The 19124-nt window shown below is 39.1% G+C and overlaps 1 protein-coding gene across 7 annotated transcripts in view; it reads right to left on the bottom strand.

The window, feature by feature from the left end:
- arid4b (AT-rich interaction domain 4B) overlaps positions 1-19124 on the bottom strand; it is a 61410-nt gene that overhangs the window by 25822 nt on the left and 16464 nt on the right. For all 7 annotated transcript variants that reach the window (XM_086044508.1, XM_086044510.1, XM_086044505.1 and 4 more), the window contains exon 3: positions 2740-2850. In XM_086044508.1, the coding sequence (XP_085900634.1) occupies positions 2740-2850 (111 nt within the window). The remainder of the gene's footprint in view (positions 1-2739; positions 2851-19124) is intronic.

Genomic DNA, 19124 nt, shown 5'->3' with positions numbered 1-19124 from the left:
ACTTTAAAAATGGTGGCAACAGCCACATCCCCAGTTATAAGAGAATGAGCAGACTTGTGCAACCACATTATCAGAGCTACTTTTACTTCCTCTCCCGCAAAAAACACTTATCTTGTTTTCAACTGAGTTGTACAGGTTATAGCTAACATAAACTGTGGAAAAGATTTTCAAAGGATGCATCCTGGTCTCTCTTTTTTCTTTTAATACATCTGAAAAAGACTTATCACAAAGACCTTTATTACCCGAGTTCGTACGGCTGCTCTGAATAAAAGTGGGATCAGCTGTGTGAGCGCTGTATATTCAGTGAACTGCTACATGTGTGCACATTTGAATCCATGCATGGTTTGTCTCTACTTTCATAAACACTACTCTACTGTCATAAACTACAAAAAATGTGATATGCAATTACTGATGTTAATTGATGATACATAAACAAATACATGAAATATTTTAGACTTCAAAGTGTAATGAAGTGTTTAATTTATACTACTTAGCTCACGACTTAGCTTGTTTCTTCTCTTAACAATGTGACAATGTGTTTGCATCAAATAAACCCAGACAGCAATGTTTCATTGCATATTAGGTATAAGTTGTTCTCTCTACTATATCTACTAAAAAGGCTCACAAATTTAAAATAGCTTTTCAGTTATCTCAGTAAATTTGAATGATGTTTCAGTCAAACATTTTTATGACAGATTTACTGACTTTTAGTCAAACTTTATTTGAAACCTTATTAGGTCCAACAAAGAGGCTTTCAGTGGCATGGCTTTGTTTGTCTACAGTCTGTTTTTCGTTTTCGTTCTTCTTAGGATGGGTGTGGAGGGAAGGATCTGGCAATACTCTATCATTGTTGCTTTGATGAGAATCCATACATTGATAACCACAAAAAGATATACATTTTCAAAATCCATCTATTAAAATCAAAAACTATTTTTTTAATACAATTTTCATCACTTGCAATTTATGCTAAACAATTCCGATGCAACAGAAGGAACAGCAGCTATGGCATTCCCAAAAAAACTTACCCCCCCCCCCAAAAAAACCCCAACAATAACAAAAAAATTGTTTCATTTTTTAAAGATTAATTAAAATTCAGCATGTTTATATGAAAAGTCGGGTTACTTTTCAACCAAGCTCAAAAGTTTAGATTAATGACAGCAATTTCACTCATAGGATTGTTTCATTTATATTCTCGGCCAAGCCCCGAAAGGAGAATGTTTATGAAATGTGCATTTTGTGAATTCATATAACTGAATTCAGTACCTTCATATTCTGTGACGTGCCTAACTGATAATGGATCAAAAGTAGCATAATAAATGAGGCCCTTAAGTTCTGCACAGTGCTCATAGTGTGTAGTGTAATTCTCATTTCACAGTATGTAAAATCAGTGTGGGGATAATTGACTTTTTACAAGTCTTCAAGTGCAGAGGAGCATCATAAAAATAAATGTCACACAAATCTTTCACTCAAATCACTCAAAGGACTTGGTGCCAGATGCTGCAAGCATCAACTTGTTAAACAAGCAGATAGAGATTAATGAGCGAAGTTGGAACTCATTAGAGTAGAACATTCAGATGCATGATTATATGTTAATGAAATGTTTGCCTTTATATCCAACCCAAAACAAATCCTGCATTCAGCCAATTAACATGCACACCCTCACACAAACTGTTACTGCCTCATTTGTTTCATTTTACACCACTGTGTTGTGACCACAAGCATTGAGGTGTCCAGGGAGAGGCATTTGAACAAAATTTCTTTGATGGAATATGCACACCCAATTTAATCTTACCCAATTTGTAACAGAGGGTAGTAAACACAAATTCCAACTATTTTCAAATCAACTCAGCCCCATGTTTGAACCAATGAAAAAAGTGAAACACCGAACTTGGACAGAAAGAGGCTACAGGGTAAATTACTTAATATTAAAATTCACATAATGACTTGAATGAAACCAAAAGTAATTGCAGCACATTTAAAGCTGTTGAAAATACGTGAACGCAGCAAAGTAAAGGTAAGTCCAGAAAGAACACTCACTCGCAATGTTCCAATGCTGCAAGCTCGACGAGCTAACTGCATCACAATAAGGAACATTACGTCATGAATTCACCCAGTTTGTTTGCATAAATAGAACATTGTACATCCAGACCATATGGGTAGCAAACTTGTTGGGTCTGGATCACTCTAGTTGGCCTTCTGGTGGTTGCTGCCAAGTAGTAGAATCCATTACGCCTCCATTGTAGGGCAGACAAGAGAGCAGCCCCTCCTCTATTATATTAACCAGATGCTCAGCCCTACTGGGGGAATGATACAGTACAGTGCATATCTTGCAAAGCCTTCATCAGCAAAGCATGAACCCAATGGGGGAACAACATTGGAGTTGTCATACTGTGAGGAGGGTGTGGGTAAAATGGATGCCCGAGGCCTTAATGGGTACATGGTGGGCTAGACTCGACCATGCATCTGTCTGAGCTGGGCCCCGGGACTTTGTTCCGAGTAAATCAGAACTAAATGAACACCACTAGCAACCCCAGGCGGTGTTTCACCATGCAAGTAAAACATTTGTCAACATTCAGCACAATAGCTTAAAAATCACTTGTTGTCTGTCCAATAGGAAAACCTCACCATAAACTTTATCCATCAGTGTTTGCCTATTGCATCATCTTTAATGTACAGCAAGAAAAGACAAAAAAAAAAAATTATAATTTCTTAACATCAGCAAACTGAAAGGGGGCTTACCTTAGCCTTGACCAGACGCTTGGCCGTCTTAATCTTGGCCTCGCAGAAAGCCCCTCGGTACTTGGCACTCACATCAGTCCCTACTGTCAAGTAAGGGGGCTCCTCCAGAGTCTGACACAACAAAGAAAACAACACAGACGAAATGGTAAATCCAACACACACTATTTAATATTCAGTTTAGTGACAGGTGTATTCTTAAAGCTCAGGTAGAAGGGCAACACATACATGCTTTTCTTACTGTCAAGGGCAGCAACACAAAACCCACACCCCAGCTCGGTGATTCATCCATGGAAAATGCATACCATCTGTTGTGGGTATTTGAAAAGAAGCCACTGAGGGAGCAAGTAAAAAGGCCACTCACTACATTACTGCTTTGAGACTACAAAGGGAGAAGCTCATCGAAAAGCGACCCACTAGCATTCAGTCATCACCACATGATTATCTCCTACATTGCAAAGGTGGATGCAGAGAAAACACAGTGAGTGGGTGAAGGAAGATGACGCTTGTGGACACCACTGTTTGGCGGCGGGGAGGCACTGATTACAGATAGAGGGGCATGGACTTCCCCAATCTTTCTGAGAGCTTTTAATGTTCAGAGTTGTCTGTTGCCACTGTGGAAATAAGCACTGTGCCAAGAAAGCAACACGGATAGATAAATATACAGTATAAATGAATCTGTATTGATTTCCCGTGGATTTGTCACTGTTGTACTATTGTACATAAATTATTGAGCAGTCTGTCCAGTAATAGATATAACATTTTGGTGCCTGTCCTATCTGCTATACGCAGTAAGTCTTGATATAGTTTCATTTTATTGTAACCTGGGGAGCTCATACAATGCGAACAGTTGCAGGTCTTACTAAACAATACCTGAAAAAGCCTGGAGAACAAGGAAAGAATAGTTGTGTATACACCGTATAGTAGAAGCGGTTTCACATAAAGACATATTCTGGTGGGTTATTGTAGCCGCTGCGCAGCAAGACCGAGACACCCACGAAGCCGGCCCATCACGATTTGCGGGGTAGTTTGTTTTCTCATGTGGCACATGCTCACGGCTGAGCTCAACTGAACTGAGAAAGGAACCAATCAATTCCTGAAGTGATTCCATTCAGTACGTTCGTTTGAACGAGTCATTCGCGAACGACACAACACAACCCGAGCCCGAACCCGAAAAGAGAAAATGCAAAATGCTTGGTAACACATTTGAAACATTTGGGCCTTTTATATTTTCAGCGCGAATGAAACTATAAAATTAACCACCGAAAATCTGAAGTTGCTTTTGAATTGTGGTTCAATACAATTATTTTTGAAAAATAAACGAACAACGAACAGAATAACCCTTATGACCGAGGTCACTGCGACCTTTTTCTAAAGGGACGAAAGGATGCTGGGCAAACAGGCCAAGAGGGTTAACTCTGTCCTGGGCTGCCCCCCTGAACTCAAGTGACACAGTGGGGGAAAGAGGATGATGGCTAAGATGTCAACCATGCCGGATAACCCTTATACACCCCCTCCAGGACACGGTGGCAGCAAGGCACAGACCCTTCAGCGACAGTTTTTTTCACTTGCACTGAGTGAAGGAAAGATTCCCCAGCTACTTCCTGCCTGCAGCTGTCAGAGTATATAGATGGAACATTGGATAGTTGGATAGATCGGACAGTTTATGGACAAACAATAGTTCAGGTTTTTATTTTGTGCAATGTGCTTCTTGTGCAAATGTTTCCTGCATCAACTATTGCTGCTGAAATGATGCTAATTTCTACAGTGTAGGACTAATAAAGGTCGTTTTATCTTAAAACAGACCTGGACAAACTCGATGCTACCCATAAAAAAGATTGAAACTGATTTGACCATAGGAACATGTTAAATTTAATTAGCATCACAGATGTCTTCAGACCTAAAAATTAATCAGTCTGCCTACTTAAAGGGCGACAAGTACCACACTGAACACAGACCATTGAAGCTAAAGAGAGTTGTCTCAGGAAATTAGAACAGAATTGTAGACATCCATGGTCATTGACAGTTACAGAAATCGTATAATTGTGACACTGATTGCCTCAGAAAGATGTGCAACTAATTATTAAGTTAAGGTTACCATAATTTTTTGTCCAGGCCTGCTTGATTAATTCGTTTTTGCTTTGTTTTTTTTATGATTCTGTTGAACTACAATTCAAATGTAATGTCTAATTTTTATTGGCTACTTATTTTTTCCTTATTATGTCAGTTTTAAGTGATTTCTGTGACCAGAGTGGATTTTCTTTTCATTAATAGTGCAGTACCAACGTTATGAAATTCTTTCTCTTGGTCTCGTATTTTTTACATGACAAAAAATTACAATTGAACCAGGGTGTGTAGACTTATTATAGCAACTGTATATGTCTAAATGATGATGTTTTGTGGCTTTGTCTTAGGGTGGCATGGTTTATTGCAACTAGAAAAGTACCATGATACTTGTCCCTCAAAATTTGCACAACATGTCTGCAGTGTTGGTAATGCACAGCACTATCACTGCTGTTACAAAAGTGATTAGCGATAAACTTGTTGCTCTTGATAAAAAGCAGTACTGGGCTGCACTTTATTGATCATTTGACACTGTGAACCACACAGTTTTAAAGCATAGGCTTATTAGTTTTGCATGTAGTTTTCTTGTTCACAAATTATTCGAGTGACGGGACAGGAACCAATACATATGATGATTTGTGTTCCAAAATTGTGAGCATCCACAAGGCGGTGCCACAATGTCCTATACAGTATTTGGACCTCTTCTATCCATTATGTACATTCATTCGCGACAAAATGTGTCCAATGCCAGAATGCACTTTTATGCCGATGGCACAATCATTTAGCAGCAGTTTGTGGAGTTGGGTGAATTTAAATCAGAATGTTTGGACATTGGATTTGGCGCTCCACAGGGGTCAGTGTTGGGACCAAAATTGTTTATATTATATATTAATGACTTATGCAATGTGTCTCACCTATTGAAATTTGTATTATTTGCAGATTATACAACTATTCTGGTTTCTGGGGACAAAATGCAGCAAAACAAAAATACTTGTATTTGGAAATGTCAAAACAGTAAATAAGGTAAGATTACAAATAGAGGGTGTAGGTATAGAAAGAGTAGAAGAGATTAAATTCCTAGGGATAATCGTCAACAATAAAATCTGGTGGATACCGCACGTTAAACATGCGAGATCCAAACTTTCAAAAAGCATTTCCATTTTATCAAAAGTAAATCATTTTCTCAACCAGAAATCGTTACACTTCTTGTACTGCTCTCTAGTATTACCATATTTAAATTACTGTTCAGAAGTTTGGGGAAAAACACAAGAGTGCCGCTGATGGTGTAGTGGTACACTCGCCTGAGTTGTGCGCGGGCATCGTGGGATTGGTTCCCACTCAGTGACTGTGTCTGTGTGTATGCCCTGCGACTGGCTGGCGACCAGTTCAGGGTGTAGTTCGCCTTTTGCCCATAGTCAGCTGGGATAGAATCCAGCAACTCCCCGCGACCCTGTACAGGATAAGCGGTGTGGGAGATGACTTACAAGAGTTCACTGCAACCTCTGTTTATATGGCAAAAAAGAGCTGTAAGAGCACTCCATAATGTTGGACACCTTGACCACACAAACGCACTGTTTCTACAATCCAAAATTCTTAAATCGTTTGATCAAGTGGAATTTTAAACTGCACTATTATTATATAAAGAAATTTCATTTTATCAAGAGGAAATATATACACAAATTGTCATTAATATTTTCCACACCTTGTCGTCTACGATTTTACTGATATACTGTAGATTTCCCCCATGGTATTGTTTCAGTATCTGTAACAAAGTACCATAGGCAGGTGTAGTACAGAGTCAGAATTTTGGTATTGTGACAGTGACAGAGGTGAAGCTGATCCATTTTGGCAGCAAGTTTTAGTGAGCAACTCGCAGTTTGACCTCGACATCGTTAGTCACAAGTGACATGCAGAAATTATGAACAAAAATAATCATGTGCAAATGAAAGATAGATATAGTGAAAGATATAGTGAAATACCCAATAAATCAAATCTTAATTACCATGAAAGTGTTTGATTAAGAATAATATACAAGTGAGATGAGACACTTGAAGATTTTCTTCCCTATTGTCCTATTATTTTTGCTGCAGGTTGTCAGGCAACAGGCTGTTGTCTCTGTCGACACATTCACAACAACATGTCACATTTCGAAGCTGTATGCTAAGATGGAACAATGAAGCGGGTCCAATTTGCAACTAATCATGTCAATGCTCTTATACATCTTCATGCTTGATGAAACCTTTCTTTGATATACATTTCTCATATTAGTTGTTTGACTCACTAGTCATCAGTAATACATTAAAAAATATATATAAAAATATATATAGACTAAAAAAAAAAAAATCTGAGTGAGGATGTTGCCTGTATTTGAACTGATTTCACTTTTATTTTCTCATTTGGCGCTGAGGACCTGCAATCAGGTTGGATTGCATTTACAAAAAAGGAAGATGCAATTAGTATATTCACATGCATAAATTAATTAAATTACTGACTTACACTACTCACAAATTGTTAGGGATTTTCCCGTGTGGCTGAAATATCATGGTGAGCCTAAAATTCATTACAACATTTTAGAAGTGAACTCAATTTGACCACCTAGCTTTTCAACGCACATCAAACTGTCATGTCCATTTCTGCCACTTTTTAAACACATATTTTCATTCCTACATATACTTTCAAATACAGTGATCCCACGCTATATCGCGGTTCACCTTTTGCGGACTCGCTACATCGCAGATTTTTTTTATAGTGCTATTTTGTTTGCGTTTTTTTACAGCCTACAAACCCGTATTGTGTCCTATGCGACTGCCTGTATATTCTACAGTGCAATTCAGCATGCTGTTTTTACAGCGTACAAACCCACATTGTATTCTGCATCCTGATTGGCTATACAATAGACTAATTTGAATACACCTCCTCCGTGCCATGTCCATCACAGAATGCGTTCAGCTTACTAAATTTAATTTAGTGAGGGAGAAGAGGAAAAAGAGGGAGAAGAGGGCACAAGTGTCAAATAAGATAGGGAGATCAGACAACGACCAGCCATGGCTCAGCTTCAGAAAACTGGTGAGCTGTGATCGGTCGTTATCTGAGCCCTGAGTAACTTCGATGTCATCTTCAGTCGACAGAAGCGACAAAATGGCCGCCCCCTGAGCTAGCTAAAAACGGCTGGATTTCTCCAATTCCATAAACGCGATATTAATCAGAATGCCGTATTTAGACTAGTGGGCCTGCATCAAACATATTCTGGAAAAAAAATAAGTTTGAGTTGACTTCCACTTTGTCAGTCACTGGTTTGATTGCTTGATAATTGTGAGCTCTTCTAGCAGTCACATTCATCTCAAAAGCAACAAACAAGTAAATGAGACGAAAACTGTCTTGCATTAATGGCCCGTAAGTCTGTGCAGTATGCACATTCAGCTGGATAAAAGAAAGAAAAAAAACATTAATTCATTGAAAATCTGTTCAACAAGCTGAATATGCTGAATATAACCACGCTTACTACTGACAGTTTCTATTAGTGAAAGCTTTGATTTGTGATTTGCTACTTAATTATTTATCCAACCTGAATTTTGAAGGCAGCAGACCCTGAAATTTCGGGAAAAAAAATTAAAAGAAGGGCCAGCCTCAGCCAATATTTCTCCTAAAACACCCAGCTTTTACAGCAAAAGGAAAAAATAATGTTCACAGGTTGATGGAATGCATCTCCTCCGTTAACGTGACCACAAAGCACACACATGCACAGCACAACGAGGTGCCCCCTTTCATAGTACTCCGGTGCCTTTTACCGTCAATGATCAACTAAAAATCACATCTGTCTGCCCTCAGCATCAGCCACTGTATCCAACATCAGGTTTACATGACACAGTGGAGGTTTGCACTGGCTATTTCACTCCCTTGTCAGTCTAACACCAAGCAGGTTCCAGTTCCCAGCATATACTTTGTACTTTCACTCCTCTTCTTTGGCTTGAGGCACTGTTCTTTCCTCTTACAAGTCGTGCTATCAAGTCAGGACTCAGAAGGGACAGTCTGGGATCTTCACAACTGTGGCCATCAAACCTCCTCACTGTCCTCAGCGTAACAAGGCAAAAGTGACAAGAGGAGATTAAAACACGGGCTGTATTATTTATTCTCCAGCAGTGATCTAGCATACCACAATCAAGGTAAAAAAGAAACAGATTTGGTTCTTTAAATAGGATTGCCACTCTTGACACTGAACAAATTAAAAGACAACATTCTGAATCAGTTCAAACATGCTGAATTTTAACTCCGACTGTTAAAACCCAAATTACAAGACTGACTACAACCTATGATATTGGAGTGAGGCATATGCAGTCTTCATCATTAGCCATTTTTGTCTCTTGTAACCTTAGATAGATACCCCTGTTTAATCTGTTAGTTGCTTCAAACACTATTTGTCAAGTTTGAGTGAAAAGAATAAAACATTTTGCCGCCGAGCTTCCGCCTTGGAAAGAGGAACTGACTACCGCGGTATGGAGGGGTATTACCTCTCGCACAGGCGCAAAAGGTAAGGGGGTACCTGGCGTCGCGGTAAGCCCGTTGCGGTGTGGTGTGTAAGCCATCACATCGAGCCGAAGCGTCGATCATAAAATCAGTCACATTGGCGTCAGATTGTGGAGGCCCTTATATTACAACATGAGTAGGCCTAATCATTTTTTTTGCAACGACATGCAGGAAAATTATGTAACCTCAATAATAATACATCCATCCATCCATTATCTATACCGCTTCTCCAATTTTACCTAAATTGAGTTAGAAAAAAAAATGTACAAAATGAGTTCTTGCAATTCATGTCGGTTTGCTGTTCAGCAGTTTTGCTGAACTGTTTTAAAAATGGTCAGCTTACTACAGTTTGATCTTGCTTCGTTTCTGAATGTCAAGTTGGGATTCAGCAGTACAAGGTTGGATGTAGACCAGTGGGATATAGGGCCGTTGGCCACCCCAAAATCTGTTTTTAAAAATCCAACCCTAGCCCTAAACAATTGCCTTATTACACCTATAACAGAATGCTGTTATGTAAAAGTTTTTCAAAACAACTAGAAAATATAAACAATATATAATTGCTTGCTTGACTGATTTTAGAAAGTTTCTAAGTTGAAGAATTTTAAATTGGCCCATGCATCCTTGCATTTTTATGAAAATGGCCCTCAGAAGAAAAAGTTAGGACACCCCTGCACTTGACGGACAGAGGTCGCATTTAATATGTAACGTGAAAGGTTACACACACACACACACAAAAAAAAAATCGGATTTCACCCCAAAAATCTGAATTGAGCATTGAGTGTGAACCTCGCATAAATTGCCCATCCACGTGACAGACAGTACTGAAAGTACTTAATATACTTGTTTAACTTGCACAATAACACTTGGACAATATAACAAAACAGACGGGGCGAATGTATTAATTTGTATTCAGAAATAACGGTTTCTCAACTGTTTTTGGTTTGCAGCCACTCCGTATTTTCTTTTCACCAGCCTTTAAAAACACCCTCTCGCGTGGTAACAAAGTAAATTGGGATAATGTGGAAATGGGGTAAATGATGAGACGAGGAGACGAATGCGAGTCATGTCTCTTTATTCTTCACAACAAAACTGCCTTTCAACCCGGTTGTATAATCCCTTTGAACCCAGACACATCCTCCCCTCCCTGAGAGGTATGGATGGATCCAAGGTGGTCTCTCCCTTGCGGGTCACCAGAGTACATTCATTTTTTTCCTTTCCAGTGAGGTGTTGTTATTGCAGCCAATTTCCTTGGAACACAAACATCTCACAGTTGAATAAAATATATGGTGAAAAATAAAATTTTTGATCAACAACAAATGGCATCTCAAGAGATTTATCCTGCGCAGTCCTACCGGAGGCTTGAACCCACATGTCCACCGTCCCCCGGGTTGAAAGTAGAGTGCACAACTGGTGGGCTGAAAGCTCAGCTTGCTGGTGAGGCAGCAGGCATCCTCTTTTTTAAAGGGAAATCAACGCAATCACTTTTTTTTTCAAGAATATGTTCCCAGCAGGCCCAATAGTTGAAACACGGCATTCTGATTAATAGTGTGTTTGTGGAATACGAGTAGCAGCAAAATCCACCCCTTTTTAGCATCTCAGGGGGCGGCCATTTTGTCACTTCTATCGACTGAAAATGACATCACAAGTGCTCAGGGCTCAGGTAACGAGCAATCACGGCTGACCTGTTTTCTGAAGCTGAGCTGTGATTGGTCGTTACCTGAGCCCTGAGTAGTTGTGATGTCATTTTCAGTCGACAGAAGTGACAAAATGGCTGCCCCTGAGATGGCTAAAAACATGTAGATTTTGCTGCTTACCTCATATTCCATTCATCCATCCATCCATCCATCCATTATCTATACCGCTTATTCTCACACTCACTAGCTCTCTCTCTCTCCTCTCCAAACTCTAATACAAAATCTCTAATACAGGGGTGCCCACACTTTTTCAGCCTGATAGCTACTTATGACATGACTGAGTCAAAATGATGTACAGCCCACTAAAAATGCAAAACACATGATTTATAAATACTGTATATTGAGAATTATTTTTATATGTACTGTATATGCTGGTGTACCTTGCATGACTGCATCAACCTATATATAGCACAATACAACAACAAAAATGTTTTGTAATTACCTTACTCTGATGACTTGCACTGAATGGAATTAGCCAGGGACGCATAGTCCGGACAATAGCAGCTGATAGCCAGCCTCAAGCAGATTTGCAGCAACAACAATCCGCCCATTTGCTCCATACGGCGCGTATAAAACAAGTCAACTTTTTTGCACACTATGCTAATGCTATCGATATTGCTGTCATGGTAAAGTTCAATAACTGTTAAAAAAAAAAGCCGCCGAGTGAACAGGATGCTTGTGTGGCTGTGTCCGATGAACTTTGGCTGCCGCGAGGCGGATTGGCAAAAAAGTTGAAAGCTTCGCTCCTCGTCCCACCGCTCCAAATGCATTATACGCAACCGCGCCCACCCGCGCAAACTACATTGACTCCAATTGAAACGCACCGCCAGAAACCATTCCCAACGCAGTGGATGTGAACGTAGCAATACAGTAGTGAGGACGGATGATAGGCTGGTGATCTACCCACAATGCCCTTGCGATCGAGAGGTCGATCGCGATCGACGTAATGGGTACCCCTGCTCTAATACAAAGTGGAATTGACAATACGATTGTCATGATTGGGTGTATTTTTGTAAATAAGTGTGTTAGAAATGATAACTTTTTTTTCCTAGATGTTTTTTTGATGCTGAGCGATTGAAACACAGTGTTGTCATTAGCCGCTAAGCCATCACCGCCATTGGCCGCTAAGCTGCTAAGCCAACAACCTTCAAGGGTGTGTGTGTGTGTGTGTACCGTTCTGGCCGTTTGCACTGAGGACAATGTTCTTGGGTCACACGCGTGACCACAATGGACAGACCTGAATTGGACAATTGTTTGTTGCCTGAAATCGACTGGGAAGGAAATCTGGAAAGACTGATTCATATTATCTATTCGAAAGATTCATTCATGGACTGCGCTGTTGATTAGTTTTACAAGGGACTGTTGAAAAAAATTGTTTGTTTTTTTTTTACAGTTTGTGAATGTACTGGGCATATGGAAATCCTTGTGTTGGGCATATTGAAATGTGTAGTGATATTGTGAAAGAGTTACTCATGATTATGTTAAAAGGAAGAAGCTGTTCATTAACAACTGTGTCCAAATAGGCAACAAAAAGGAGACTGATAAGATCATTAGCAAGTACACGGACATTTACCGGTACTAATTGTAAAAATTGGTGCATTAGTGATTTAGGGAAACAAAACCACTGAAACCGATTTCATTCATTTAGCCCATTAAAGCCTAGAGCGCTTGGCTCAACAGCTCCCCAAAACCTAAGGTCGTCTGTGGAAGTTTTCCCAGAAATTCAACACCTACAAAATAATTAATATCTCAGCCCCTGTAGCAGATAGAAACATCATTCCAAAAGACTATGAGCACTTAGACGTGGATTTCACACAGGCCCGAGTTTAATAATCTTGACCGTTTCAATCGAAGATTTAAAAATAAAGTGTCAATGCAAGAGAAGCACTATTTTTAATTTAAAAAATCAAGTGGTAATTACCATCCTCTATTATGTTACAAAGACATCCTTATTGTCATTGTCTACAAACATATAACTTAATGAAAAAAAAAAGAAAAAAAAAGGAAATGACGCAGTGGTAGGAACACCGTTGTACGCTCCCGGCCTTAATGGGTTAAAGGGAAGCATTTGAAAACAACCTGGCTAGTTTATTTTATTTGAGATTTTTGCATTGGGTGACATTGCCAACCAAAGAAGTGTTTGTAACATTTTCTTTTGTGGTTAACATTTTATTTGTTTTCTTTATTTAAGTCATTCAGAACCCAGCATTTTCAGACACTTTTTTACCCTAACGTTTGAAAAAAATTAAATAAGTTCCTGGGATTGAATGGCTGGACTGTGAAAAGACATAAATATGTGTTTTGGGTTGAATGAGTTAATACAACTTAAAGCTTAATAGTTGGTCTGAGTGTTTCATTGCTTTTGCCACTTCCTGTTTTATCATAGCACTGCTTTCTCCTGTGGGTCACGTCTATCTTTTAGTGTACCGGACTTAACTACTTAGCCCAATTTTACTGTCTGTCACGAGAGTTTCTGTACCTTATTGATACTGGAAGCCGGTTACATTCAGCATGCCAGAGTAATGCAAACAGCTACAATACAGTCAAGCCTTTGGCCCCTTTACCAATGATGTGGAAAGCAATCTGCAGGCGCACAGGCTTGATTAAACACATACAAATGGGACCTGGCATGAGGTGATCACAAACACCTGACACTGACATGGAAACTAAAGCCTGCAGAGGAAAAAAATGTATGGTGTAACCTTGTTTAAATCACGTTTGTAAGAAAACAAATTGTGATGATTTAAAGGAGAACCAGTAGTAATAGTAGTATACCCATCAATATAAATAACTTTAATAAGCTTGTCTGACTAACAAAAACAGTCATTTGTAATTGCACCTTTTCAGTATTTCATCCTGCCGTGTCAGACAATGCTCTTGCAACAAACGGCAGCTTCTGAAAACCGTTCATTCATTCCCCGAGAAGAAATACTGCATGATGGATTTTGGCAACAGCGAAACGAGCGTAGTTCCTTGTCAGTAGTGATTCTCATAGCTTGAAGAATTTAATAAGCACCTAAGTGGAGATGAGCTGCTGCTTTTCATACCAGCTGTAGATAAAATTGAATGCAAACTATGACCTAATTGCACGATCAGGGAGAAGTTCCACCTGTTCCCGCGGACTGTTAGCATGAAGGCCATATTACAAATACCCAAGCGATCAACTGCACTAATATAAATAATCCCTCTCACTCTCTCTCTCGCAGTGTTGCTATTTAATTCAAGAACGTTTCCAGTTGTCTTCGAGTCATGTCTTTGCACCCGTCTCTTGTCTATCACACATTCTTCTCATCACAAACATGCTCACATCGGATCTCATGTATTAATATGAGTCAATCCGAATCACCACACTTGGATGAGAGCAAATTGGATTATATTAGATAGATTCTAAATCTTGAAGTGCATTTTTGTAAAATGCCAATTTGTCAATTATTGTGTTCATGTTATCATTACAATCTCATCAGCAATATTCACAGATGATGAAGTAATGACACACTGATCCGATTATGAATGATCGTAAAATAATATAATGCGGCATGCCAGATGGTTCGCCAAACACTTTATTTCAGACATCAAGCCTTTCTTTGTGGACACGCTCCTGACTGTACGAAAAGAGCTGCAGGTTTCAGGGTTGCTACATTTCACACAAACATTGTCAAGAAACACACGGCGGATTCATTTAATTAATACCGTATATTGCACGGCCACTAGTCTCTTGCCGTTTAAGTGTAAAAAAGTAAATAAAAACACATTGATAATAGAGACATAGCTCCAGGCTGGATTTCCACTGCATGGCTAAGTGCTAAATACTATTCTTTTAGACTCTAGATTTACATGTATATTTCAAGTGACAGATATCCAATATGGTTGTATTAACGCTGACCAAACTCATAAAACTGGTACCCGCCAAACTCACAAACAAAATCAACAAGAATCTTAATAATCGAGTATTTTTTATAGCCATTATTTAACTTAAAATTGTCTACATCCTCTGATTTCAGTCTCTCAACAGTAATTATTCTCAGATTTTCTGATCATCTTTTGTCTTTAATTAAAATAAGACATTTGCAATTATATGCTTTTACTTGAAAAAACAATGGCCAAACCGGTATTGTAGTAAATGATTTACTTTCAAAAAGGTTGGTGAGTACAACATCAATCCGTCTCGCATGATATTGCTTAATTGTTGTTTAGTTGCTTTTTTTAAATCACTAAACAAATAAACAACAGTAATTGGTAAATAAACAATAATCTGGGGAGATGATTTATGATACACTTTAATACAAAATAAAATTGAATCAATTTATCGATGGAATAATCTATAGAATAATCAATTCTACAAATATTTGATAGTGACAGCCCTAATCTGAATTGTATCCCTTGAACCATGCATATGATCTACACAGATCAAATGAAAATGCACAAGAAATATAAAAATCAACACAAAGACATTTGAAGTGTTGTAAAACATCATGTCACAATGTTGTTAATTTACCACCCTACAAGGGTTATTGTTGTTGCGACTTGGCTTATCAGGGGTCACCACAGTTAGTCACTCGCATTATTTGTTTGCCAAGGTTTTTACACCGGATGCCGCTGCTCATGCAACCCACCCATTTTTTTTATCTGGGTTTAGTACCAGAAATGGCTGGATGTTCAGGTATTGACTGCCTAGGACTCCAAACCATATTACCACTACAATACTCGCACCTAACAAGGATTCTTGAAAGAATTGTATGTAACAAAAAAAAAATGTTGGTGTGCTAAAAGGACTTATTTGACTTAATAACATTTGACTATATGTGCAAGCCTCGAAAACATTAACAGCAGTTATCTGACTGAAATATAAGTCCGAAAATGTTGAATTTTGGTATTACTTGATTTTCCTGCACTGGTGATGCTTTTACAGGAAGCAGAACAAAGGGAGCATGTTAAGAGGCACGCAGGAGGAAAGAATTACACTCCTTCTCATTCGAGCCAGCACCTATAATAATCCTGCTCTGAATCACCTCTTTGTGCACAGCAAACCTAGTGACCGGTGTTTCAGCAGAAGTGGCATGAGAAATGCCAAAACAGTTTTGAGTAGAAGACTCAAATAAATAACCAGAGGTGGGCATTTAAACATGTCCGTCAGTATTCCACGGAAGTCAGTCCGTCACTGATTGACTCCCGTTTGCGCTGGTGGACTGACGATTGATGGTAACTTTGAAACACTGACGGAATAAGCGCAGACGGAGGCGATTTGCAGCTGTACCCCGGACCACCACGAACCCCAAAAAATAAAAAGGATGGGAAATTTGGGGGACGGGAAGCAGGAGGAATAACGGTAAAAGTATAAGAATTTATTTTCTTTTTTAATTTATTTTTTTTGCGTAAAGTGGTCCAAAGTGTTTCTAAATTGTGAAAAACAAAAAACAAATTGGGCCCTGGCACCCTTGTACACATTTTTTTTACTGACGGTCAAAAATAGCAGTGACAAAATATAATTTAGCGATGAAAGAGGTGCGTTAAAAATAACGATGACGGAGTGACGGACATGGCTGGCCTGAAATAATGACAACTGACGATGACAGACTAATGGGTCTGTCGCTGGCGAATGATGGAAGTTCACTGACACACCCACCACCGAAAATAATCAAAATTAGGCAGCCCATCTTTTGTACTCCTCCTCCAAAGCCACAAAGAGGAAGCCAAACATAGACATCAAATATTCAACTGTATTTGACTACGGGGATTTAAATAAATAAACTAAAAGAATACTTGTTTTCATTCACATTAATTCATATTTAATGAACGCCGGCTTATTTCAAATCAACACTCTGGCTCGAGCATGAGAGGAACTGCAAAGTGCAAATGATCATTTTGCAAGTTCAAACATGAGTGAATAACATACAAGAGCCTACATAAAACCTCATTATGAATCTCTGAGGGTATGCTCAATTTCCTGCTCCAATTATTTTTTTTCTCTTATGTTTTTTAGAGAATGAATGAGACTTAGTATAGGGAGCTATTGCAAAGTCATTGAAGGAAGAATTTCAATTCACTATGTCCATTGGCTAAAAACTAATTGTGACATCAATGAGTGAGACTTGAAGCTCGAGCGAAACCGAGGCCACAAACGCTGTACAATATCCATCCATCCATTTTCTATTCAAGTGTTTACCAACCTTTATTAAGCCAAGGTACCAATTTTTACATAAGAAAAAAAATCACAGCACACCATTTCACAAAAATATTATAATTATGATGATCTGAGCTGGTATGCTCGAAGGAAGGTATAACCTCAGTGGTCCTCAAAAAATATGCAGCTCTCCAAGTACCACAATCATGACCAACATTAAAATACAGTAGCGTAGTAGGATTCAGTTTTCATACTTTTATTTTTTTAACAAGGCAGAGGATTTATTCATAATTAATATTGTTGTACAGAACGCAAGTCACTGTTAGAATATGCAGTTTGCAGAGTGGTTCTCACCTTTATCTAAGGATATGAAACAACTGTACTTAAATAATGATAAAATCAATATGTATAGCAATACAAGTTGACTAACAAAAATAATATTGAAAATTAAACATAAAAGGTGAAGCCAAGTCTAAACTTTTCCTTTACAATACGTTTTTTGCAGCCCCACTAGTCTAAACACGGAATTCTGATTAATATTGCATTTGTGGACTATGAATTAAGCAGCAAAATCCACCCATTTTAATCCATCTCAGGAGGTGGCCATTTTTGCCACTTGCTGTCCTCTGAAAATGACATGGATGGTTGAAAGAACACCCTGGGTTCTTCTGTTCAACAGTATACGGCGAGGGATCTTGGTGGTTAAAGACTAAGTGTGAAGTAAACTTGGCCAACTATCTTTTGAGTAATACTAATGGCTAAAACTGTTTTAAGCATACTTTCGTTTGTTTTTTTTATTCCTAATTAAACCAATAGCAACGCCCTTAACAACGAAAATGCAAATGTTCCGCAATCTCTGGTAATCTTCGGCGAGTGACGGCACTAGAAGAGATCGAGTCGCCAGTCACCCATTGTACTGCATTGTTTACTGTCACGTTTACTGCTCTTTGCCATTCTTATTGCGTTTTTCGGTGAAATGCTTCGGCGATGTGTGCCGATGCATTGTTCATATTCAGGCCAACGGTTGTTAAAGTGGACAAAAGAAAAGAATAGGGCACGTAAATGGACCAGTTTGTGTTACAGTTCAACTGGCTTCCACATTAACTGGCTCCCGATTCCAGCTGTCGCCGTTCGGGCAATGCCAATCCAGTAATTTAGTTTTTCCTGTCTGCAGATTCGTCACAAGCATCATCGAAACTGTTCAACTGCATACCTGTTCAATTCTCCAATAAACACGTGAAACAAAACGTCTCGTTTACAATTCCCGACTGGCTGCAAGAAATTACAAACATAGTAAAAAATAAAAATATAAAGGTCGAGAGCGGTATTTCAACCCGTGACACAAAGGGGGGGCAGCGCACCGGAGCCAACGCTCTACGCCATGACTGTGGATGAATGAACATGCCACGTCCTCTTGGAAAACTGCCAATCAAGTCAATATTACTATAGATTTGCTTGCATTTTATGATTTATTAAATATACCTTAGTTGTAGGCCTGCACGATGTGTCTTTTGAACATCGCGATTGCGATGTGCGCATGCGCGATAGTCACATTGTAGGACGTGCGATGTTTTAACTTTTATTTTTTTTAGAACACGCAAATTTTTGTTTTGCTTCAAAAAAGCAGCAAGCTACTCCGTGCTCTTACACAGCCTGTCTCTCTCACCCCCTCCCTCCTGCCAATCAGTCACCGGCCCCTCCCCCTCCACTCTGCTGTCTGCTCTTATCAGGCGACATATAGGAGGCGGCAGAAGCGGCAGTGGATTTAGTCCCCAAAAGTCAACATCCAAAATATGAAAGTATTTCGGCTATAAAAAGGAAGATTCAGAACAACAAAACATCCTTTGCCAACAGTGCCTCACCGTTGTTGCTGCAATTGTCGTCTCAAGCCCCTGTATGAGCAGTTCAAACTAAGAAGTGGGACCCGAGGTGAAACTTCATCTACTCGAAAAACAATTACAGATGCCGTTGCCAGCATAACTCCT

This window comes from Filicampus tigris, chromosome 11 (genome assembly GCF_054856515.1).
Source record: "Filicampus tigris isolate MCC_2025a chromosome 11, RoL_Ftig_1.0, whole genome shotgun sequence".
Taxonomy (NCBI): domain Eukaryota; kingdom Metazoa; phylum Chordata; class Actinopteri; order Syngnathiformes; family Syngnathidae; genus Filicampus; species Filicampus tigris.
This window is presented reverse-complemented; position numbering and strand designations above follow the sequence as displayed.